Below are 24,465 nucleotides of genomic sequence, written 5' to 3' on the forward strand. Positions count from 1 at the left end.
GACTCTGCTGCCATCACACACGGGGCCAAGACTGCGGTGCGCTATTTATTGCCCAATAAAGCCACTTACACCTCAATAGGTGACAAGCGTATCAATACCACCTTTCCCTCTGCTTAAGCTAGAAGGGAATCCTGAGGTCCCCTGGTCTGGGGTACCATGTAAAGTCAAGCCTAAGCAGCTCTCAGAGTGGGGGTGGGGAAACCAAATAAGAAGGCAGAACAATGGGGATCAAGGATTGTATTGATTCTGTGTGTAGGCACACCCACCCAGTTCTAGGCCACCCCCAGTAGTGCATCAGCCTAGCTGAAGAGTCGGATGGTGCCGTCTGCCCCAGAGGAGAAGATCCATGGCTGTGTGGGGTGGAAGGCCACATCCAGAACACCCAGATCTCGGGTCAGTGTGTGCCCCTTAAGCACCTTGACAGGTACCAGCAGTGGGTTCTGCAGCAGGTCACTGTGGAAGAGAGGGATTCAGGACCCAGTGGGATGGTCCCATGGGAAGGGCTGGGCAAGGGTTAGCACTCACTTGTACACCATGCCATGGCAGACAATAACACTGCCATCGTCTGAGCCAGATGCAAAGAGTGGGTATCGGGGGTGGAACGCCACAGCCCGCAAAGCCTTCTTGTGATGCCTGCGGAAGTGTGCATTGACAGTGGGCTTCAGCTGAAGGGGCCCCTCTACCCACCTACCTCACCCCAAACCATCTTACCTCAGCACTTTGTATGGCTTTGTGGAAAGATCCAGGTCAAACCACACCAGTTTGCTGTCATAGCTGCCACAGATGATGTTGTCACCTAGGGCCAGAGCAATGACAGTATTTCTCACAAGACTTAGAGGGTTCATTCCCTGACCGACTTGAAGAAAACATGTTCCCCTCACCTGCTGGGTGCACAGCTAGGCTAGACACCCACTTGCAGTTGGGCATCAGCTTCTTGGTAAGCTCCTGGCGCAGCAGGTGGTAAATGCGGACGCTGCGCTGAGAGGCCACAAGCAGGAAGGGCCGGGTGGGGTGGAAAGCCACACACTGCACCTGTCCGTGGCTGCGGCGGAATGGGCTCTGGCTGCGCCTCCTGCTCAGCTGGTGGATCAGCACCTGAGTGTGTCCTGAACTAGACAGCACCACAGCCAGGTAGTCCCCTCGCCCATGCCAGGTCACCTGCGTCACTGGCTAGAGAAGAACAATGCCGGCTGATTGTCTGACCAGGTCTGGCATGTTCCCATCCCCTTCCCATCACATACTTTGCTGTGGCAGATACGTAGTCGCAGGCCCCCCTGGCGTTCTTCCTCTGAGGCCTCTAGCCAGCGGGCTGGCTGCAACGTTGGCTCTTCAGGTGGAGTGAAGGCATCCAGCAGCTGGTCTGTGCTACCCACCAAGAGCCGGTCTCCCAGGGCTGGGTTCAGAAGCAGCACTGCATCACCCCTACAAACAGGGGCAGACATAACCCCTCCTCAGCATAGTCAGTCCCCGTTTTTCTGTAACCCTTCCCAACCCTACCCCTATGACCCTAAACTCACATGGCTGCAGCTACTAGGCATATGGTAGGATTGGGGTTCCAGGCAATGCTTCGTACCACACCCCCAACAGGCACAGTCCTCATACAGCGGGCAGTAGCCACCTCCCAGAGCCTCACTGAGCCATCGTCCGAACCTGGATGTGATAGTGAAGGCTCTCAGCACCTGAGCCTCTAACCCAGATCCTTGCCTCCCAGCTCAGGGCAGCCCCCACCTCAGGCCCACCTGAAGCTAGCCACTGGCCCCCTGGGGAGACACTGAGGCAGCGGACAAGGTCACTGTGGCCCTTGTAGACCTACAGAGAAGGAAGAATGAAGACAGATACACACACACACACCCGGGGACATCTGCCCACCTCTGATTCCCCACTTACAAGGGCCTGGCAGACAGGGAAAGGCTGAAGGTCTCTTGGCCGAGGGAGCTTAGGGATGAGGTCTTCAGGATCCACATTCACCTGGGGCAAGAGAGCACTTGTTCACCACCCCGTCCTACACTTCCCCAGGACCCATGCAGCTGCCGCACATACCCTCATCTTGCGTTGCCGTGGGCACAGATATAGGTCAAGGCAGCGCTCAAATCGCTCCTGGATGAAGCGGCCATAAGCAGGCACTGTCCTCAGGCTGGAAAACTTCTGTGGCAGGAAGTTAAGCTTTCTCTCACAAGGTTCCTGGTGCATCCATGCCAAGCGCTGGAAAGAGAGGAGACTGATGAGAATTGCTCAGGGAACATGGCTGGGGACCATACCCATCTCAATGCTGGCCCACCTCCTCCTCAGTGGGCAGGTACTCAGGAGGTGGGTTGTAAGACTCAGCATGGCCAGGCAAGGCCAGCTTGGGTGCAGGCACATGCATCTTGTGGCGCCCCAACACAGCATTCGGATCCTCCTGGGCCCACAGGTCATAGAATCTAGGGGTGGAGTCTTGTGGCCGTCGAGGCTTGATCCAACCCATCTTGATGGCATGCACCATGCGAGACACCTGCACACAAAGCTAAGGTCAAGTGGCAGCATGGGAACCTTACAAGGTGGGGTAGAGAAGAGTGACGGGGTTCCCACCTTCTCCTTCTCAATTAGGGATGGAATGAAGCTACGCTTGTCAGCTGGGCGGTTGGTCACGGGGTGGATCATGACGTCACCACTGAAGAAATCCACAGATGGCTGGAAGACAAGCATAGTGTTAAGGTGGGAAGCTGCATGTACTTCAGACCCTAGGGCCAGTTGTTACCTACCTCATAGGGGTTGAAGCTCACATCTCCAAACTGGCCTCTTTGAAGCCGGTGTACCAGGGCCACCTGCTCATCAGTCAGCCGCAGGTCACGCCCTGTCATCTTGTCCTGTACAGTGCGCCTGAGGGAAAGCCAGTCAGAGCCATACTTCAGGCCTGAGGAACCACACAGGTTCTGACCCAAAGTCCAACTCACCAGAAATCTGGGTCATCCATTTTGTCTAGAAACTGGTCCAGCTCATCTCGTGTCCTCAGAGGCTTGTAGATACGTTTGCCATCCAGGTCATAACCCACGTGTGGGAAGTCATCATACCATGCCAGGGGCACATTGCCCACAGTGTTCCGAATGTCCTGTAGCACAGTTACCACGTCAGCACCTGTCCCTACCATACCTGATCCTCTTCAAGCAACCCAAGGACAAAAGAGCCGCCCTAGACCAGCCTCAAGTGCCTAGAGGCCAGGTGACCCAAAATCTGCCCTAGCCCTGGCCCCAGGGTCTGACGTGGCATAGCAGGGGTGCTATGCCCCCTTCCCCCAAGCTCTCTGAGGCGCCAGAGCTTTACCTTCACATTTTCCACTGAAGTGATGCCAACCCTAGCCTCCCCCCTTATTGGATTCCTTGGCCAGGGCTCTGGGCAGCCACAGACGGCGATGACCTCATCGCCTATGGGCTCCCTCCCCTGGCAGAGGCCTTAGGCAGAAGTGGGTAGTTACAAGGCAGGAACCATGGGAAGACCCTACCCCACCCATGGGGAGACAAACCTCTGCTTTGCTCACAGGTGACCGAGGACCCCCTCCTAGCTCTACTGCTCTTTCCCCTCTCACTTCAGTGGGCAGAGCAACCACATTCCTGGACACACATTCCTGGTTTCAGCCCCTGCCAGCCACCACCCTCACTCCTCCCAGCCTGGGGACTGCTGCCCAGGCGGCCACTTCCTGCAACAGTAGCCACAGGGAGGAGGGGCCCAGACATAACTAGCACAGCTGAGTGCCAGCAGCCCCTCAGCAAGACCCCTTGGGCCCTGTCCCATTGCACCTGTCCATACCAGCCCTTTCCAACAAGTTCATCCCTCAAAATACCCTGTATAAAGTGTGCTCTCCACCTAGGAGGCCACTTCCAAATCGGAGGGAGGGATTGGGAAGTGCCGATCTTAAAGATCCACGTGTGCACTGGAATTGAGGAGCCCCATGGAGCACACAGCAGGGATGGAGGTGGGGTCTCCCTAGGCAGGAGGGGTCAAAGCGGTAAGTTTCTGGCACATGGCACAGGTCATACAGTCAGGTGGTTCAAAACCTACACGCCCATCTCTAGACTGCCACTATTGGAGTCACCCCCCAGCACACACACACAGGGCCTGGCACAACAAAAGACCCAAGTGCACATGGAAGGAGAGTCAGACAGGGTGTGGCCAAGCACTTGGGGCCAGGGCAGCTGGGTGAACTTAGGCATGCCAGGGGAGAAAGCCTCTTGATTCCTGATTTATCCTCTTCCTCCCTGCAGAATGGGTAGAATGGGCACCAAGGTCTTGGGACATCAGTAGCAGTCCAGAAACTCCCCAACTAGAAAGATGCTCAGGACCCCCTAGGTACGACTATTAAAAAGGAAAAAAGGTGCACAGGCTCCGCATAAACTCCTCCAGGCCAGGGAGGGAGGCGGAGGCCAGGCGCGGGGGAGGAGCCGACTGCTATAAAGGCACTGCTCTGCTGGCGGCCCCACTCCAGTCTGAACACATGTGCCCGCGTCGCCAGGCAGCCGCCACCGCGGGGCGCAGCGGAGACCCCTGGCCCGGCGGCCTGTGGGGGCCTAAAGAGGCGGCATGAGCAGCGCACCGTGGAGCTGACGCCGCGCCCCCTGCCCGGCCCATGTCCTTCGCCATGCTGCGCTCAGCGCCTCCGGGCCGCTACCTGTACCCTGAGGTGAGCCCGCTGTCGGAGGATGAGGACCGAGGAAGCGAGAGTTCGGGCTCCGACGAAAAACCCTGCCGTGTGCATGCAGCACGCTGTGGCCTCCAGGGCGCCCGGCGGCGGGCAGGAGGACGGAGGGCCGCGGGAAGCGGGCCGGGACCCGGGGGGCGGCCAGGCCGCGAGCCCCGGCAGAGGCACACAGCGAATGCGCGCGAGCGGGACCGCACCAACAGCGTGAACACGGCCTTCACCGCGCTGCGCACACTCATCCCCACCGAGCCAGCAGATCGCAAGCTCTCCAAGATTGAGACGCTGCGCCTGGCTTCCAGCTACATTTCTCACCTGGGCAACGTGCTGCTGGTGGGTGAGGCCTGCGGCGACGGGCAACCATGCCACTCGGGACCCGCTTTCTTCCACAGCGGTCGTGCGGGCAGTCCCCTGCCACCGCCACCACAACCACCACCTCTGGCCCGAGACGGAGGCGAGAATACCCAGCCCAAACAGATCTGCACCTTCTGCCTCAGCAACCAGAGAAAGTTGGTGAGCAGGGCCGGGAGCACGGAGGGGTCCCAATTTACTCATCAGCCCACACCTGCCGGGCAGAGAGGTGTCAGGCAGGGGCAGCATTCCCTAGTACCTACACCTGCCACCAAAGCTGGGCCCAAAGGAGGGAAAGGCACATAGGAGCCACACCATTGGTCTTAAGGATCTGCAAATATAGGATCAAAAAGTAACGCTAAAGTAACACTAAGAAGGGCCACCCAGGAGAAGGTCTGAAGGGAGGGAGGGCAACAGGAACTCATCCTGGCAGGGATGAGGGGGCTATTCCAGGCTTTACTTCCCAGCAAGTTAAGAACTGAAAGGAGCTGAATTCGGGAAGTAAAAAGCATATTCATAAGCCGCCCCCATCCAAAGGGGAATAGTGCGCCGCAGTAAGGCAATCAGAGGGGAACCCACAGGGGTCTATGTGCCACTACCCGTCACCTCTGCAGCCCACCTCCACCCCAAAGCATAGGGCACCTGCTGTCCCTCCCCTGGATGGGCTAGGGGAGAAGGCTTGAACTGAGATGCTGGCCAGCCATGATTTACTGCTCTGGCCCGCACTTGGTGGCACCGGAAAAGCAGGGTGAGCAGGGAAAAAATACAACGGCTTTCCCCAATCCCCATTTCCTCTCCAGACAGCACGCGCGAGCTCCTGGGGCCTGAACATCTGGGAAATTTAATTTTACAGGTTCGGCTGTGCAGCAGTGTACTCCCCGCCTCAAAATGCACTGGGGAGGGGCAGGAGCTGGGGACTGGGGTGCCCTAGCACTGGCCACCTGAGACAGTGCCCAACAGGAAGCCAGGAAGGTCCGGGCAGTGTTGGGTGATACTAGGTCTCCACCCAGGCCCTGACACACCCCCATCCCCTCTGCAGAGCAAAGACCGTGACAGAAAGGCGGCGATTCGAAGTTAGAAGGAGGAGGGTCCACAGCAGCCAAGAGGTGATGCCTAGTGAAGGTGGATGCCACTGAAGAGTCACCGAGAGCCCCACCTTGGACCTGATCTGAGCACAGGTCCCCAGGAGCACGCTCACCTGGCCAGACCTGCCCCAGCTATGAGCAGGGCCTATGAACAGACAGATGGACAGGCGGGCTATGGCTTGATTCTAAGTAGCCCAACACTTCCCAGGCCCACTGGAACTTTCCATGCTGACTCCCTACCTGGGCCAAGTGTTGGCATCTTGTGTCTTTAATATGATAATATAAAGTCTGAAAATTTTTGTATAATTAAAAATGAAACAGTATCTTCCAAATTGAGGCAGACTGCCCTCTTGAAAGGATCTGAACTCACTATGACCCTAGCTTTCTCACCCCATCTTCCCAGAGTGAGGCAGAGCGATGACAGGTTTAGATCACCTATCAAGAACTCTGTACCAGGGATCTGTGATGTGGGAGCAGGGCCAAAGGGACAGGGCAGGAAAGAGAGGGTGGAGAGGTAAAACAGAAGGAGAGAGGAGAGGGCATAAGAGGCAGCAAACAACACAGTAGCCTTGCCTCCTCCCAAAGAACATGGTGAGGGGGGACCGGACGGGGTCGGCCTCATGGGCACTTGTCTCCCCAGCAGTGCTCCATTAAAAGTGGGTTAGGGAGTATGTGAGCGGTGCTGTCCAGCCAAGCAGGCCGCCAGGCCTATATGGGCCTTAGGACACCATCTGAGTAGCAGCTACCCAAATGTCCCCACTGATACCCACCTAGGCCCAAAGAGACTGCAAGGCCTTCTGCTCTGCTTCCAGCTGCACACTGGAAAGATTGCTAGCCATCCAACACTCTGCCCTATCCAACTCTCCCAAAGATCCCTCTGGCCTCTGAGGTTGATTTAGACCCTCGCCAGGCACTGTGCACAGCTGGCTGGTCATTAAAATCGTGCAGGTGACAATTAGTTGAGTGGTACGGCAGAAGAAAGGCCAGGCCTGACTTCTGGCTGGGTGGTGGGTAAGGAAAGGCAGAGGGCACCAGGTGCTGGTACTGGCAGGCCTCCTGGTCCCTGGCTGGGGGGAGACCAGGTGTTAAGGCCTATGTGGGCATCCTCATAGGGCAGGACCAGCGTGGCCCCTCCTCTGCACTGAAGGGCTCCAGGGAATGCTGGTGCAGGAAACAGTGGTGTAATTTTGGAGGATATTCTCAAAGCCAGAGCCATTAAGGCAGGGGTAGGGGCTGTGTCCAATCTGACAGAACTATAACAGGGTAGAGAGTCACAGCGGCAGGTTTTGTGCAGAAAGAAACCCAACCCCAAATTTCCTCTTCTTAATCCTGTAGGAGCCCACAGCTGCTCAGAGGGAGGGAGACAGGGCACACTCAGTCACTGCAGAGGCTCCTGCAGTCCAGGAAGCTACAACCTGGAGGTGCAGCTGGGGCTGAGAGAAGCCACTTTCTCTTCTCATGTATTCCTCATGCAAGGCTCTGACCAGCGTCACTTCCAAGCTACAAGCACCCTGTGACAGACACTGGGTTAAGACCAGAGTCACAACCTGGCAGGGTGCGCCTGTATTTGGCAAATGGGCACCAACCACCACCAAGGACCCTTGCTGACTTTCCTCCTCTGCCAGACATGGGTCTCTTGCCCCTCACCTATAGGTCTCACATTTCAATACCTAGGTGCCAATCTCCCACACAAACCCCAGGAGGACAATGACTAAGTGGGTACCTACTTCTGTGGTCAGAGTGGCTGGGCCAGTGTCAGGAAGAAACCAGAGGAGCATGCATACAAAGGCTCTGAGAGAAAGTACCCAAAGAGCAAACTGGAGAATAAGGATAGGAACATTTGTCCATATGTAGAGGCTGCCAATCTGAGTAGCAAGCATGGCTGGGGACTATGGGGCCACACAGAGGCCCAAATGATGCCCAGCTAGAACCCAGTGAAAGAGGAAAGAGCCAACTGAGTGATTAGGGCAAAGCAGAAGAAAGCAGGGAAGCCCAGGAGTTGGCAAGCTTGAGCTTCAGCAAGACTGAATGGTAGGCCAGAGTCAACCAGACAAGAGCTGGAGGCTTGGGTGTCAAGAGGGGTCAGATGAAAGGGAATGAGCTGTGGGGCCGGAAGGCTCTCCAGAGACGGAGAGTTGGGGTGCGGCACGCGCCCGGCCAAGGCCTCCACTGCAGGGCCTGACTCTGAAAGCGGCTGCAGCTTGGCCAGCCTCAGGCCCGGGCAAAAGGCCCAGCCACTCCCTGAGCTGCACCGGTAGCAGTGGCTGAGGGCTTGGCCCGACAGTCAGCAGGAGGAGGGGAGGGGAGGGGCGGGAAGAACACTCCGTCACCCTCCACTGCTCCAGATTCAAACCAGACCGGGGGTGGCACGGTCCATTCCCATCCTGTGGCTCCACGTGAGTCCACAACAGCTTATGGCCAAAGAGTGGCAGGTGCTCCCTACCCACCACAGGCCCTGGCATCCTTCCCAGAGGGCAACTTCACCCTCCACCACACTGAGGAGCTGTGGGACAAAAACCAGGGGCTCCCTTAGTGTGTGCCCCACAGAGGCAGCTGAAGGGGGGGAGGCTGGCCCAAACCATGGGCCAGCAGCCACCCTTGCGAGCTGAGCTGGGCTGGAAACATTCGGCTCAGCCTCAGCTGTCAGCTCCCTGTCCCCAGCCTGGGGAATGAGCTGCTGGCGGCACCACATGATTCATCACCAGGCCTGCCTGCACCCCAGGCCAGCCACCCCCGCCCTGCTCAGCACCTGCAGGCTGCCAGGAAACACATGTGACCCCTTTGGGTCAGACCCAGCACTGAGACCCCAGGCCAGGCTGGTGGAGGACAAACAGAACCAAGTGCCATAATTTGCGGGGGCACCTAGCCCCTAGGAAAAGCCTGTGTGATGAGGTGGGTAGGTCCACATCCATCCCTCCATCCTATCCCATCTCCTTCCCCCACTCCCCCCACTGCACCGGACACAGTGTCGGCTGGGACTTTTCCGCTCTCGATGAGCCCCCTCCCCTCCCCCTCCCCAAAGTGGCTACAGCTGTCAGGACCGCAGATTGGAACTGCAGGTATGGGGCTGGCCCGCTGCCCACCTCCCTCCCGTGTCTGTCTGCAAGAGAGGAAGCCAGCCCACCTCTGGAATCCTTCACTCTCTCCTCGTTCTGCCTCTCCCACCTGTCCCCCGGGAGCATGGGGTCAGCCGCCTCGCTCAGTCTCTCTCTTCCCCGGCCCCTCTCCGATTACAATGCGGGTAGTGTTCACTGTTGCTCAGCTCCCCCTGCACCAACCACCCTCTTGTCTCAGAGCTCATGTGCTGCCACCTCCCCCTCATGGGGTGTCTTATCTCTCCAAGTCTCAGGACTAGCCAGCTGGCCTGGCCTCACATGCCACACTGACCCCAACAGAAAGTTCCAGATGGGATGCTAGACTCTGACACATACACTAGAAGCCTGTTTAACAGACCAAAGGGAGACAGTACAGTCTCTTCCTGTTCTGAGGCCAAACCACTGAGACCCAGCAGAGGTTGACCAGGCAGGTACCACCTCCAAACCTACCATCTCCTTACCAGACTGCTTCTGGTCCTCCATGCCCTCTACCAGGCTGACCACCACTTGAGGGACTGGCTGAGCCCACCCGAGCTGCAGACACCTAAGGAGCTTACTATTGCTTGCACCTCTCTAGTAGGAGGACAGAGAGGCAGAGTCTTTAGGACTTGTGGAAGACACAGCACAGAAGGAAAATAGCTGTCTGAGGCCCAGTTTGAATGTTCCTCTCCTGGGGCTACTCAGAATCAAATAGTGTTCTCCCTAGTTCTGTAAGCAGAGGACCCCAGACGTTCCCACAGGTACTGGAGTTGGACACAGGCTGGGGGTTTATCTCTAAAGGCTAAAGGCAAAGGTCTTTCTGACTCTCACTAAGTCAAGTTCAGTTGGTGCTTTAAGTAGGGAGCTGGGTCCAGAGCACCACACAAGCTGAGCCCCCCAAACTCAATATCTCCAAAACCTCAATATGGACAATTTTCCCTATATCTAGGCACTGTCCAAATATATAAGGTTGCTGAATGATTCCTGTCCGAGCAAGTCAGTCCTGGCCCTGCATAGCCAGCCTCCTCAAAAGGGTACTTGTTCTGGGCCTCTAACAGCTCACTGTAACCAGCATTTCTTGCCTTTCAAAACTCTGCCCTTGTTGCACTCCAGACCTGCTCTCCAGTTGTTCCCTAGCCCTAGCAAGAAAATACAGATCTGAAATAGCCTACCCTTACATGCCAGCCAAAGCCAGGACCAACTCTAACCCCTAGGAGAGACCACGGCTTCCTCCACATACTCCTATTCCACCTTCCTCCAAAGGCACCCCGCTGTGGGCTTGGGCACTCTGATGCAAAGTAGCTCTTAAAACCATCAGGTCAACAAGATCAGGAGATGGTACTAAAGGTCTATCTACCGAGTACACAGTACTCACAGAGACGTACATGCCCAGTCATCACTGGTGAGTGAGTCCCTAGGTTGGGGCTAGACCTGAAGGATTAGTCTGAGTCTGGCCAGAGGTCCTGTTCGGAGGCAAGAATAAGGCCAGCCTGGGGTGGATGGCTGCCAGAGCAGTCTGTACAGATCCGGGTGCCTTCTACAAACAGCAGGGAGGGCTACTCACTAGCTAGAAACCTGAGCCCACAGGCTCCCCTGCCAGCAGTAACACAAGCAAGCATGGAGAGAGTAGAGTGCACACAGGGAGGCGGCCAGGACACTGCCGGCAGGCGGGGGTGGCCCCGGAGGAGCAGAGACCGCCAGCGCACTGGAGGCAGCTGCCGGTTCGGTAGCTAGGAGAAGCCATTAACTGCATTTGGCAAGAGAGCAGAGGGGATCACAGGTTCTGGATGCAGACAGGCCAGGCCATGTCCCTGTGGGATCCTGAGTTATAGATTGGGCAAGGCCAGGGGGTGGGGGTGTTAAGGCCCCAGCCCCCTCCTGGCCAGAGGTCGTACAGGGGATGGCCCCAGGCCCATTGCCCTCGGGGCCTGGAAGGATACTTGCAGGAAGACCAGCTCTTCCCAGACTTTCCAGGCCAGAATTCATGGCTCCCCTGAACTCCTCATACTGGCCACACTTCTTAAAGAACAGGGCTGTAGGCCTGCTGAGCAGATGCATGGGCTTCTCTACCTGACCAGGACTTGGTTTCTCCTAGTTGCTTGGTACATGAGGAGAGGTAGCATTGGCCACTCACCCGCCCTTCTATCCCAGTCCACCTCCCAGGGGTCCCAACTACTGGATGAGATCACGTCTATGAAGCCCCACTGCTGTAGGGAGGAGATGAAGTGGCCATGTGGGGGTGGGGCAGTCACAGCACAGCTGCTTCTCAGTCACCCCCACCCTTCTCCATCCCCACCATGCCTAGCAACTCATTGAGGGGGCTCTACCCCCACTCAGCTGAGCCCATGTCTGTGAATCTAGGGGAAGAGAAGGAGGAGCCAGAGCACAATCAGAAAACAGTGATCCAGGCTGCTTGGTTTAAGAGTCAATGATGCTGGAAGAGTCTTAAAACAGAACACTGGCAGACGACAGCGGGGCTCAGAAGCGCCCAGGTTCCCAACCAAGTCCTAGATTCAGATCCAAGGAGCAGTCAAGAGAAAAGGACAAGGTTATCAATGGGGCTTCCACCTTCAAATGGCAGCAGGCTCAACAGGCCACTCCCATTCCACAGGCCTCCTGCTGAGGCCGCCACCACTAGGGCAAACCACATTAACACCTTCCCAGCACCCCTGTCCAGAGTCCTGTAGGAGGTCTGGTGTAAGTGCAGAGCAACCAGGCACAGCCACAAGAGCTCAGGCTGCAGTCTGTGAAGGACCTGAGATGTATGATTGGTGATGTCTGTTACCCTCTGGCCTCTCCATCAGGCAGCCTGAAGTGGGCTGAGCTCTTCTCTTCTGACCTGACCCTTAGCCAGGCACTGATGGTCATGTCCCACTCCCTTCTAGGTCTTTCCCCTCAGCTGTAGCCACCTTGCTCTGAGAATAAGAGCCAAGTGTGGCCTCTGACGGGAGACGCTGGGGAGCTTGGCGTGGCACCTGGAAGCAGAACTCTGTGGTCCCTTCCAGCTGCTGGTCAGCTACACTGGCAAGCTCAGCAGACAGGCATCTCTACTACTGTTGAACTGTCACTCAGACTCACACATGTGATACTTACCACAGCGCAGGAGAAAGGAAGCAGCCCTCGTGCCATGTCACAGCACAGCACGAGGTCGCTCAGCCTTCTCCAAGGGCCACCGGACAGGCCCATTGGGGCACACCTCCCTGAGGGCAGGCAGGGTCAGGCAGGCCACTTGCAAGGCACTGACCAGTTCTGGAAGCCCCTCCCCCGACTCCTATTCTCCATATACAATCATCATTGATTTCTCAAAATACCAAGCATAAAAAAGTAGCCGACAGGATGTGGCTGCCGACAGCCAGGGCCCCTGGGGGGGGAGGGGAGACAGGCAGGGAGCCGTGCTGTGAGGCCCCCCTCACCGGTGCGCCCGCTGCTCCGGCCAGGAAACCAATTTATTTTGTTTTGTCTCTGTTCTCTGAACACGCAGCAGAGACTGGATCGGGCTGTCGGCCAAGGCTCCTGTAGACACTGCCAAGAGAGCTTGAAGGTGGGGAGGAAGCCCAGCCAGAGAGGGGGCGCGTGTCTCCCCGAGGCCTCAGGGACAGCCCCTGACAGGCAGGCAGGAAGAGCTCCTGAGAAGAGGACCCATCCCTGTAGGCCCCACACTAAAGCCAAGATGTGACTCCCAAGCTCACATTCTGGGCTATACAGTGGCCACCGCTCAGCCCTGGGACCAGGCCTCACCAGGGAGGGACAAGTTGCCAGGCCCACTGCCTCTGTGTGCATAGCTTCTCAGAGCTTCCAGACCCTGCTGGCATTCTAGACACACCCGTACCTTCTCAAGGGAAGCCCAGCCTAGCATGACACTTTGCTCTTCATGGTGTAAATTTCCTGTCCTAGATAGGAAAGTCAGCAAGATACTACAGCAGCCCACTATGGCTACTGTGGGGAGCCGTGGTACAAGGGAGCACCATAGAAGGGAACAGACAAAGCCACCGGGAGAGCAGGAGATGCCCTTGGTACTACTGTGCCACCCTTAGACAGGGTACTGGCTGACTCACATCAATCTATGCCTGCCACCCTTAGCTTTGAGTGCCAACACAGGCTATGCCACAGTGAAGGAAACAGTGCTGGCCCCTGTGGCCACCCTCAGCTTTGAGTGCCAACATAGGCTACAACACAGTGAAGGAAGCAGCTCTGGCCCCTGTGGCCACCCTTAGCTCTGAGTACCAACAAAGGCTATGCTACAGTGAGGGAAACAGTGCTGGCCCCTGAGGCCACCCTTAGCTCTGAGTGCCAACACAGGCTACGCCACAGTGAAGGGAGCAGCCCTGGCCCTGCTGTGCCCACAGACAGACAAGATACTGCTAAGCCACGTGTAGCCTCTCCCCTTTAACCTGGCAATGACACACGTGTGCTGCTTCAGTCCTCTGTCCCAGACCCCCAAATTGTTCTTCCAGATAGGGAGAAGGCCTGAGCCAGGCCGCCTACTCAGAGCGCAGCAGCCTCATGAGATGCTGGCTCTCACAGACCACAACATGGCCCCTTCAGGAAGGCCGGAGAACACCATGGTGCAGCACCTACTCTGGGTTCCTTGAGGCACTAGCTCAGCCCCAGCAGGAAGACTCTCATCCCGCGAGCAGGAAGTCACACTCAGCCAAGTCCTACCTCCTCATCAGAGCTGTCCTCTTCATACTCATCTCTGGTCAGAGCTCCCACCTCCTCTGTCCTAGGACAAGGGGGGCCTGCCTGTGAAGAGAAAGGGAGAGTTACTTTGGGGGTCCCTGGGAGCCCTAACCCACAGCCCAGCCCCATTCTTCTGGTTAACTACTTGAGGAGAACCACTTTCCCAATGCTGGAACCTAGATCCGAATAGCACATGAAACATTGTGCCACCCCAAATCTGAGTAGCCTCACCCCAGGATCCCAGCATACTCCAGGCTACTGTATCCAGGCTGAACCACCCTCTGCTCTCTAGTACTCAGACAGTGGGTGATACTAGGTGCCAGGCCAAAAAGAAAAGGCTACTAAGAGCAGTGGGAAGCAAACCCAGCCATGGGGCTGGCTATCCACTCACCCACACCACCACCACACAAACATCAAAACCAGCTGCTCTGGCCCAGGGCCAAGGGTCCCACAAATGGTCCTACTGGACCCAGATGCGGCAGAGGAGACTGTTCAAACCTTCTCAGACCTAGGGGCAGGAACACAAGGAGAAGCGGAAAGAAAGTAGTGCCACCACTGGGGTAATGTCAGCATAGACAGATGACATAAGCCATGGGGCCTGTCAAAAGGGTCACCTAGAACCACATTCAGGCCAGATACACTGGCCAAAGGCCTAGAGAGATGCCCACACTCTCAAATGACGGGAGCCCCAGATCCCAGGCACCCTCCACACCCACCACAGCTGCGACAGTAGGCTGACCTTGTCCCCTGGTCATAGTGGGTGCCACTGACAATTCACACTCCAACCTGGAAAACAGATTCTCCCTTGACCGGGGAGGCGGATGGCTCAGACCAGATCGGGTTTATTGGCAGAACCAGAACTGATGGAGAAAACAGGCACACCTCTCAGCCGAGGGCAGTAAAGTGCTTGGAGCAGGAACCCCGGTGTGTGGGCGCCCCCGCCCACAGCTCTACTCTCTTACCCAGGCAAGAGCCAAAGGCCTGCTCTCCCTTCAGCCTGTTTTTCCCTTCAATATAAAGAAGGACGGAAGACTAAGTTTTTCTCCAGGTTTGGAACAAGGCAGGATTCAGTTTCCATATCTCCCCCACTTCCTTGCTATAGATCAAAAATGGGTTGCAAACCCCAGCTCAGAATAGTGCGCCCACACTCAGGGCCCCAGCAACACAACTGGCAGGCACATCTGTCTCTGACTGAGCTCTGCAGGGCCCTGGGTGGCAGCATTATGACACTAAGCTTCTAGTCAGTCACTGTTCCCAAGGCAGGTGCCTATAGCCCTGGCCTCAGGCAGGGTCCCCAACATCTCCAGTCTCCCCCCAAATGTTATCTACCAGGTACTGTGTCTACATGAATCACAGCAGCAGTGCTTATGGGCCATGATCAGAGTCCTGTGGGAAACAAACTTGACAGCCAGCTCTATGCTTGTGTCCTTACTGTTCCAGTGCAGGACAGTGAGGGGAAACCTGGGGACCCAAACATAAGCAGGCCTTTGACAAGGGTTAGGATCTCCAACAGTGAGGCTCGGGAGTTCCCTCCACACAAATGCTCTAAGGAACAGCAGCTCTATTCTGTACTCCATAGCTGCAGAGCACGTGATGTCCACCAGAGGGCAGCACTGACACAGACCAACAACCCAGGGACCAGTTCCCAGAGGGAAATGAGGGCCCTCCCTGGGCCTGTAGAGGTTAGACACTGACTCTAAGAACAGATATAGGAAAACACATTTTCTCCAATTCTTTCCCCTCTGGAGCCTAGGGCTGTCTCAAACTCTTTCCCAGATCCAGCATCCTGAACACTGGGTTTACAGGTATACATCTGTTTTCAACTTGAAAATTGGGGCTGATGAGATGGTTCAAGCGGTCAAGAGCACTGGCTGCTCTTCCAGAGGACCCAGGTTCAACTCCCAGCACCCACGCAGCAGTTCACAACTGTGTGTGACTCCAGTCCCAGGGGATCTCACACCCTCATGCAGACATGCATGCAGGCAGAACACCAAAATACGTTAAGTCAATAAATTTTTTTTTAAAAAAATTAAAGATGACTAAAACATCCAAAGCACAAACAATGGAATAAGGTACAGGCCACTCTTAAAGCTGCTAGTTTCCTCTAGGTTGGGGTCCTTTGCAGCCTGGCTGTCTATACACCTCTCCCAATACAGAGAGATGGTGAGGGCTGCAGCTAGCACTCACTGTGCAAAAGGACACAAGCTTATAGCCTAAACCAGGCTCCAGAAGCCTTGGCTAGTTTGAGAAAATGTCTCCTGGAAGGGACTGAACAAGATCTCAGGCCTGAAATCTTGCCCAAGCACCACTTGGGAGTGGAGCAATGTGCAGCCTCAACCAACAGCAACATTGCCATCCAATGAGAGGCCGAGTGGCTGGTGAAGGAGCAGGTATGAGGTAACAGAAAAGCCCAGAGAAAGCGAGAGAGCAAGGAGGCACACCTGGAGGTGCACACCTTTATCTCACCACTTGGGAAGCAGAGGCAGGTAGAGCTCTGTAAGTTCAAGGTCAGCCTGATCTACAGGGCATTTCCAGGATGGGAGTTACACAGTAAGAACTTGTCTCAAAGTGGAAGGGTGGACAGTAAGATATATACACTATTAACAAAGGCAGAACACAACTACAGAGCTGACCAATATACAGGAAACTACCCTCACTGAAGCCAGCAGCAGGAATCAGGGCAACTAGAGACCAGGTTGATGTTGGGATAGCCATAGGAGGGGGTGATCACCAGGTACTGGAAAATAGGTATAAAAAAGGCCCCCCAAAGCAGCCAGTGAGCCAAAGGTGACGAAGGAATGGGTGTCAGAAGAGCACCAAGAAAGGCAGTTCCTGTCTCCTCTAGACCTTGACCTGAGGGACCGGTATACATACCTCTGCCAAGTCCAGGCTGAGAACAACTACAAAGACCAAAGACAGAGACACGAGGGCTCCCAGAGTCTAGATCAGCACCCAAATGAACAAGCTGCTTTTTTTTTACATAATTTATTTACTTACTGTGCATGTGATGCACATGTGAATATACACGTGAACCACAATACACATGTAGAAATAAGAGGACCATTTGTGGGAGTTGATTCTCCACTATATGGGTTTTGGGAATCAAACTCTGGTATTCAGGCTCAGTGCCAAGTGCCCATATTGGCTGAGTCATCATCGCACTGGCCCTGAACAATCTTCTTAGAGTAACAGCAACAGATCCTCCTCTATCTAACCTGGCCACACTCCACTGCCAGCACCAACCAGGTATAGGCAAGGCCAGAAGCCATGCCACCTCTTCTAGGAAGCAGGCCAGGGTCAGCTAAGGCAACTTCACATACCTTCCCTGTGGTGCAGAAAAGAGGAGCCACTTCCAGCATGCCATGCCCCGAGGCCAGTGCAAGGCATGCCAAGACCGCCTGCTCCCTTCCCTCCCTCCCTTTGTCTCTGTCTCTCTCTCACACATACACACACACAGACACACCAAATCCCCAACACACAAAGTTCAAATCCAGCGTACTACTAGTAACACAAGAACTACGCATAAAGGAAGCTAAAGAACCCACTGTCCATGATGACAAATGCCCTTAATCCCAGCACTTGGGAGGCAGAGGCAGGCGGGTCTCTGGGAGTTCGAGGCCAGCTTAGACTACAGAGTGAGTTCCAGGATACACAGAGAAACCCTGTCTCGAAAAAAGGGGGGTGGAGACCCCCTGTTCCAGCAAAGGCCCTATGCTGGACAGTAACAAGACCTCAGGCCACTACCCATATCCGTGACCTGGGCCAAAACAGAAAAGGATAGAAGGAATTACGTGAGTTTGGCCCACTAATGAGCAAGGACTGGCAAAAGATACCTAGTTCTAAAGATACTGTGTCAACAGAGGCTGAAAGCCAGAGAAAACAAAGGATAAAAAAACTGTTCATGAGCCAGGGCATAGTAGCACACACCTTTAATCCCAGCACTGTGGATGCAGAGAGACAGGCAGATCTCTGAGTTTGAGGACAGTCTGGGCTACAGAGTAAGTTCCAAGGTAGGGCTAAAAAGAAACCCTGTCTTGAACCCCATCCCTCCCAAAAGTAAAGTAATTCAGAAAAGGCCTAAGGGAGGCTATGGAGATGGCTCAGTCAGTAGATGCTTACCATTAAAGCATGAGAACCTGCAATCAGATTGCTAGTACCCGCATAAAAATCTAGGCTTGAGTCAGGAGAATCTCTGTGAGTTCAAGGTCAGCCTGGTCTACTTAGTAAATCCCAGGATAGCCAGAGCTACACAAAGAGCCCTTGTCTCAAAAACAAAAACAGGCTGGGGCACCTGCCTTTAATCTCAGATTCAGGAGGAGTCAAAGGCAGGAGGTTCTGGCTCTGAGTTGAGGCCAGCCTCGTCTCCAGAGACAGTTAGGGCTATGGAGAAACCCTGCCTCAGGAGGAAAAAAAGAAAAAGCTAAGCATGGTGGTATATACCTGCAATCTTAAAGTTGGAGACATGGGAACCGAAGCCCCTTAGAGCTCTTTGGCCAGCTAGTCTTGACAATGAGTTCCAGGTTCAATAAGAAAGAACCTGTCTCAAAACAATACAGTGAGGGTCTCAGGAGGCAGAGGTAGGCAGATCAATGTGAGCTCTAGGCTAGCAAGAACTATAAAGATTCTGTCTCAAGAAAAGGGGGTGGGGAAATTTAAGGGCTGAAGGGACAGCTCAGCATTTGAGAGCACTTATTCCTCTAACAGGACACTAGTTCAGTTTCCCGTACACACCATAACTCCAGTTCCAGGGGACTAATGCCTTCTGACCTCCAAGAGCATACACATGCACATGGTGCACAGAAATTTCATGCAAGCACAAACATGTACACAGAAAAAGATAATAATAAAATAGGGTAAAGAGAAAGATACCCACCATCTACCTCCAGCATCCACATATACACGTACACACACACACACACACACACACACTTAAACCAAACAAAATGAGCTGGAGAGATGGCTCAGCAGTTAAGAGCACTGCCTGCTCTTCCAGAGGACCTGGGTTCAATTCCCAGCACACACACGGCAGCTCACAGTTGTCTGTAATTCCAGTTCCAGGGGATCTAACACCCTCACACAGATATGAATTTGGAGAAACACCAATGCACATTAAATAAAACTAAAAAACAAAGCCGGGCACATGCGTTTAATCCCAGCACCCGGGAGGCAGAGGTAGGAGGATCTTTGTGAGTTCAAGGCCAGCCTGGTCTACAAGAGCTAGTTCCAGGACAGGGCACCAAAAACTACAGAGAAACCCTGTCTCGAAAAATAAAAAAAAACCTAAAAAACAAACAAAAGGGCCAGAGGGTCAGAGGGCAGCAAAGTCTATCCTAGCCCTGTACTACCATGCTCACCAACACTGGGGTCTGGCTGCTTACGCCCTCTGCCATGACCAGACATCCTATGTGTGGCTATGTAAGGGACCCAGGGCCCTCAATTATATCAGGCCTGACAGAAACAAATCAGGGCTGATAAAGCCTGACACAAGGCCAAGTACTTGTCAGGGAAGGGCTGGGAGAAGAGGTGACTAGGCCGGGCAGTGGTGACCACAGGCATTTTAAAGCACAATGAGGCAGTGAGACAGAGGGAAAAGACTTGCTCTGCAAACCCCATGGCCTGAGTCAGATCCCCAAAACCCACAGTGGAAGAAGAGAACCAACTCCTACAGATGCCCTCAGACGTCACACACATGCTGCGGCACAAGCACAGCTGTACTCACACAGGTCATATTAACAAATAGAACATAACTACAAATCTTTATGCTCTTCTCACCCCACCACAAAAGGCTACCCTTCCTAAACCCGAGGGCTGCGTTACCCACTAGAGGGAAGCAGCCTATACTGAGACTTCATGGCCCTGGACACATGGTTTGACAGCCATTAAACCCTGCCCACGGACTGCTCATTTCAGAACGGGAACGTAAGTGACAATGTCCTGCATGTTCTCATTAGGAGCTATATCTAGGACTCAATATACAGGGTAGACTCTGAGTGTCAACTTCCTAGGACAGAATGTACCAAACCCTGTAGGACACACACCCTTCTGCCCTGCAAGATGACACTACAGCGCAGGGACACAAACCCTTCTGTACCCTGCCTCACCTCTGACTTCCATGCAATGACTCTTAGACAATGTACAATTCTGGGCCAGGTAGGGAACACCTGCTCCCCCTTCAGAGTCTGTAACAGAAGACAAGTACAAGAGCAGGGAGGCAGGGGGTGTTGGTTCAAGGGAGCTGAACTGACTTCCTGGGAGATTTCCTGGACACCTCCTCTGCAGCCCCAGAAACCCACAGTTCCTATATCACACTCCACCAGATGGCGCTAATACGTGGACTCCAAGCCTGCCAAGATACCTGCCATGCCCCAGAGTTATATGGAGACCTAACAAGACAGTCTTGTTAAAGGTGGCACTAAGTCAGACCTCTCCAGTAATCAGAGGAAATGCTGCACACACCAGGACTCTTACCTTTTCTCACACTCCTGCAGGGTGAAGGCAGAAACAGACTTTCTGATATAATGGGAACAATAACATATGAGGGGGAGACCACACACCACACATACTTCCACACCAAGTTTTTAAATGTTTTATGTGTACGAGTATTTGCCTGCATGTGTGTGTCTGTGTATCCCATGCCTGCTCGAAGGCTTCCCCATCAGTACAGCAATTCATCACCAATGGTCCCAAGGGCAGCTGCCTCCAGCAGCTCCTGCTTTTGCAGAGGCTAGAAGACATTGGAACCCCCTAGAACTGGAGTTACTGATGGTTGCGAGCTGCCATTATGGAGCTGGCAATCAAACCCGGGTCTCTGGAAGAACAGTCAGTGCATCTCTCTTCAGCACCCTCTCAAATGCATGTTCTAAAAAATCAAAACTGGGCTGGACAGATGGCTCAGAGGTTAAAGGCACTGGTTGCTCTTCCAGAGGTCCTGCGTTCAATTTCCAGCAACCACATGGTGGTTCACAACCATCTATAATGAATGAGATTTGGTGCCCTGAATGTCTGAACACTGTATTTATAATAAATAAATAAATCTCAAGAAAAAAAAGAGCAGAGAAAAAAAAGGAGTCGAATGGCCATCAATGGAAAGAAATGGCTAAATGCTCACAAAACTACTAAACACCAAATGAGAACAAGATGGTACCAGCTGAGGTGTGGTGGAGGTCTTGCCTCCCCTGCAAGACATTCTAGGGTCAAACCCCTAGAACCAACAAGAAGAGTAACAGTGGGGAGACAGAGAGAAAGGGAGGGAAGGAGCAAGAGAAGACAGGGAGGAAGAAATGAGATAACTGGTGCACACTGGTTATGGGCTCAGTGAAAGACCCTGCTCAATAGAATAAGGTGGAGAGGAATCAAGGAGGACACCAACATCAACTCTGGGCACTACACGCACTCACCCTTATGTACAAGCCCACACACGAGAACAATGCACTTATACACCTCTCCACATAAAACCAAGGCAAAGCAGAACAAAATCCACAAAAACAAAAAACTTAGCAAGAGGAATAGTTAATCCCTCCCCAATCTTACAAGCCATGGTCAACATTTCTTTGACCTACCATAACCGAGACAAACTAGGCCTGTTCTTGGTTCCAACCTGACAGCAGATTTGATTAGCCAAGGCCATGGTTTCCAGGACACCAGGGCCACTAAAGTGTAAACCATTAGAAACCAGTTTGCGGAATTCTTTGAACTGCTGCATTTTAGTCAAATTAAGCTTTTCTTTCATTTTTATCAAGCAAAAAAAAGAGTGCAGCATTCCCCATCAGTACAGCAATCCATCGCTGCTGGCTCCAGGGCAGCTGGGCTAGCCTCCAGCAGCTCCTGCCTCTAGAAAACTCCATCTATTCCTAGACTAGGCATCAGCCTACCGTCCCATAGACGTGGCCTCGAACTGGGAGGGGCAAAGACACAGGCATGTGGACTTCCACAGTTCTCAGTAAAGCACAGACAAGAGGCTGGAAGCTACTACAGTCCTGGAGCTCGACTGTGTGAAGATGGACAGAGGACCAGGTTCCTGAAGGCATCATGGGAAGGACGATGTGGAGGCTCCCCCCCTCACCCACCTGTGCCTGTTCCTCAGAGGTCTCCTCCGTTCTCTTGGCGTCCTTGTCACAATCGGCTCCATCCACTCCTTCATCGTAGTCCTCACTGCTATCACTGCCAGAATCTTCGAGGCCTGAAAACACACTCTCCTCGCTGTCGCTGTCGGAGAGACTCGCGTCAGAGCCACAGAGGAGAGGGGGCTGCAAGGAACCACAGTATTTAATAACTGCCACCTGGCAGGCTCGCTAAGCCAGGAACCACGCATAGGAAAGTTGTGTCCCTGGTCACATGCCTCCACGTGCACCAACACCATCCACCCAACCTGAGCCCTCATCTCCTGCCTGCTGACAAAACCTACCCCCAGGACAGATACAACAATCCCTAGTGCCCCGCAACAGAGGGACCTTTCGAGGAATTACAGGATTTTCCCACTCATGTGTCACCAAAACCAATGTTTCCCTATTGACAAACTCCACACCCTACCCTGGCACCTAAGGGTCCCAGAACTGGAAGGTCACTAGCTAGGAATGGGGTTGTGGACCGGGGAGGATCAGAAACCCCTGAAGGCTCTGACTAGTTGCAGTACAAGTTTCTTTACCTTGGGGACTAGGACCAGCCACTGATGGGCAAGCTGGAAAGCTGAAGAGGAGTGTTAATGAACTGAAATTTACCCATCATAAACTAAACCTGTGTGTTGGCTTGAATGAGAATGGCCCTCATATGCTCAGATATTTGAATGTTTGGTGCCCAGTTGGTGGAGTATTTAGGAAAAGTTAGGAGGCGTGGCCTTGTTGTAGGAGGTGTGTCACTGTGAAGGGCTTTGAGGTTTCAAAAGCCCGAAACAGACTGTCTGTCTCTCTCTCTCTGCCTGCTGATCATGATGTGAGAAAGCTCAGCTACTAAAACCTCTTACTACCGCTCCAGTGCCATGCCATGCCTGCCTGCCGCCATGACGGTCACGGACCAAGTCTCTGAAACTGTCTAAGCAAGCCTCCAATAACAGGCTTCCTTTTTGTTTGTTTGGTTGGCTTTGGTTTTTGGAAGACAGGGTTACTCTGTGTAGCCCTAGCTATCCTGGAACTTACTTTGCAGCCCAGGTTAACCTTGAATTCCCAGATATCCACCTGCCTCTGCCTCCTGAGTGTTGGCTTAAAGGTGTGCACCGTGACTGCCTGGCTACACATTTCCTCTTAAAAGTTGCCTTGGTCATGGTGCTTCATCACAACAATAGAACAACAACTAAGAAAACCCACCTGTTCTCTTCTTGGAGTAGAAATAATTCTCTGAGTACAGCCCTATTGTCTGGAGGCCATTTCACATCTACCACAATACAACATGCATGCACTGTGAACAGGTCTCTATCACTGGCCTTCAAAAGTTGAGCAAGAACTTGAACAATCTTTAGGAAGCACAAGATTGCAGAAATTTCAATTTCACTGTTTTTCCATAGGCTAAGTATCGTTTAATTGGTTTTTGGATTCATGGTTTTGTTGTTTGTTTTTAATACAAGGTCTCACCATGCAGCCCTGACTAACCTAGAACTCCATACGTGGCCCTGGCTGTCCTCAAACTACTAGAGATCCACCTGCCTCTGTCTCCTGAGTGCTGCGATTAACGGGATGCACGCCACTGCCACTGGCTAACTCCTGCCTAGCTGGAGACTCCTCCATTCCCAACTGTTCACAGCTCAAGTGACTGCCTTTTTATTGACATCTCCAAAACCTCGGCTGCATACCACAGTAAAAGTAGTCCAAATAGTCAGAACACAAACAACTACTAAGGGGCTGTTACCTAGAACTCCATGTAGGAAGCAGTTTGGGTACATTTCCCAAAACATGGGGGGCAGCTTAGAGAATCCAATGAACTGTGGAGTCGTCGGTAAGGGATATGGCTGGGCATGCCTTCTACCACCTGGGTCTGCTGGAGCCCCACCAGCAAGCCCTGCGAGCAGCAATAACTCCATGACAACCTGTGCTGGATGCCCTGGGTCCCATTCAGGCTTCTATATTCTCACGTCCTCTTTTGTTTCACAACACAACTTGACATACCGGCATGGGAGCACAACTAAAATCTTTTCTGGGGGAGGAAGCACAGATGGGAAGGTTCAGAGATTGTGGTGAGGGGCACGTAAAGGTCTCTTCCTTCCTTAACACGGCTCAAGTCACAGAACTACCCCGGGTTCTAGCGCCCCTAGGCGCAGGGAGTGCTCTGCTAAGGGTTCCAAAATAACACCCCGGGCAGGACGAGGATCTTCCGGGCTCTAGGCGCCCCGCAAGACACCAGACACAGAACCACGGCCCGGCCTCCCTGGCCTTGCCACGTGCACCCCTGGTTCAAGGAGGGATGCAACCCACCACCCCGAGATTACCTCTTGTGGTTGCGGCTCCTGATCGGGTTCCAAACGCCGCTTCCCTGGCACCGATGCCGGTGACATGTGGGGCTTACCACACGCCCCCGCCATGCTGCGCGGCACCGGCTACCGATAGACTGTCGCTTCCGGCAGCGAGCGCGCCTCGTGTGCCCTCAGTCAGGCCCCGCCCAACCAGGCTCTGATTGGTGA

At 53.9% G+C, this 24,465-nt stretch overlaps 2 protein-coding genes across 2 annotated transcripts; one reads left to right on the plus strand and one right to left on the minus strand.

The window, feature by feature from the left end:
* Positions 1-221: 221 nt before the first annotated feature.
* Positions 222-24,441, minus strand: Bop1 (block of proliferation 1). Its single transcript, XM_005354110.2, has 16 exons — positions 24,274-24,441; positions 21,926-22,105; positions 13,842-13,922; positions 2,934-3,088; positions 2,742-2,859; positions 2,569-2,670; positions 2,279-2,491; positions 2,041-2,202; positions 1,888-1,968; positions 1,740-1,809; positions 1,518-1,650; positions 1,242-1,422; positions 882-1,170; positions 712-796; positions 526-633; positions 222-453 (listed from the first exon to the last, which is right to left on the minus strand). The coding sequence occupies exons 1-16, from the start codon at positions 24,364-24,366 to the stop codon at positions 300-302; spliced, it is 2,205 nt and encodes a 734-aa protein (XP_005354167.1). The 5' UTR covers positions 24,367-24,441; the 3' UTR covers positions 222-299.
* Scx (scleraxis bHLH transcription factor) lies at positions 2,677-9,006 on the plus strand. Its single transcript, XM_005354109.2, has 3 exons — positions 2,677-2,694; positions 4,239-5,182; positions 6,060-9,006. Exons 2-3 carry the CDS (start codon positions 4,601-4,603, stop codon positions 6,096-6,098), a joined length of 621 nt encoding a protein of 206 aa, XP_005354166.1. The 5' UTR covers positions 2,677-2,694; positions 4,239-4,600; the 3' UTR covers positions 6,099-9,006.
* Positions 24,442-24,465: the final 24 nt, after the last annotated feature.

The sequence above is a fragment of the Microtus ochrogaster genome, chromosome 15 (assembly GCF_000317375.1).
Source record: "Microtus ochrogaster isolate Prairie Vole_2 chromosome 15, MicOch1.0, whole genome shotgun sequence".
In the NCBI taxonomy this organism is placed as follows: Eukaryota; Metazoa; Chordata; class Mammalia; order Rodentia; family Cricetidae; genus Microtus; species Microtus ochrogaster.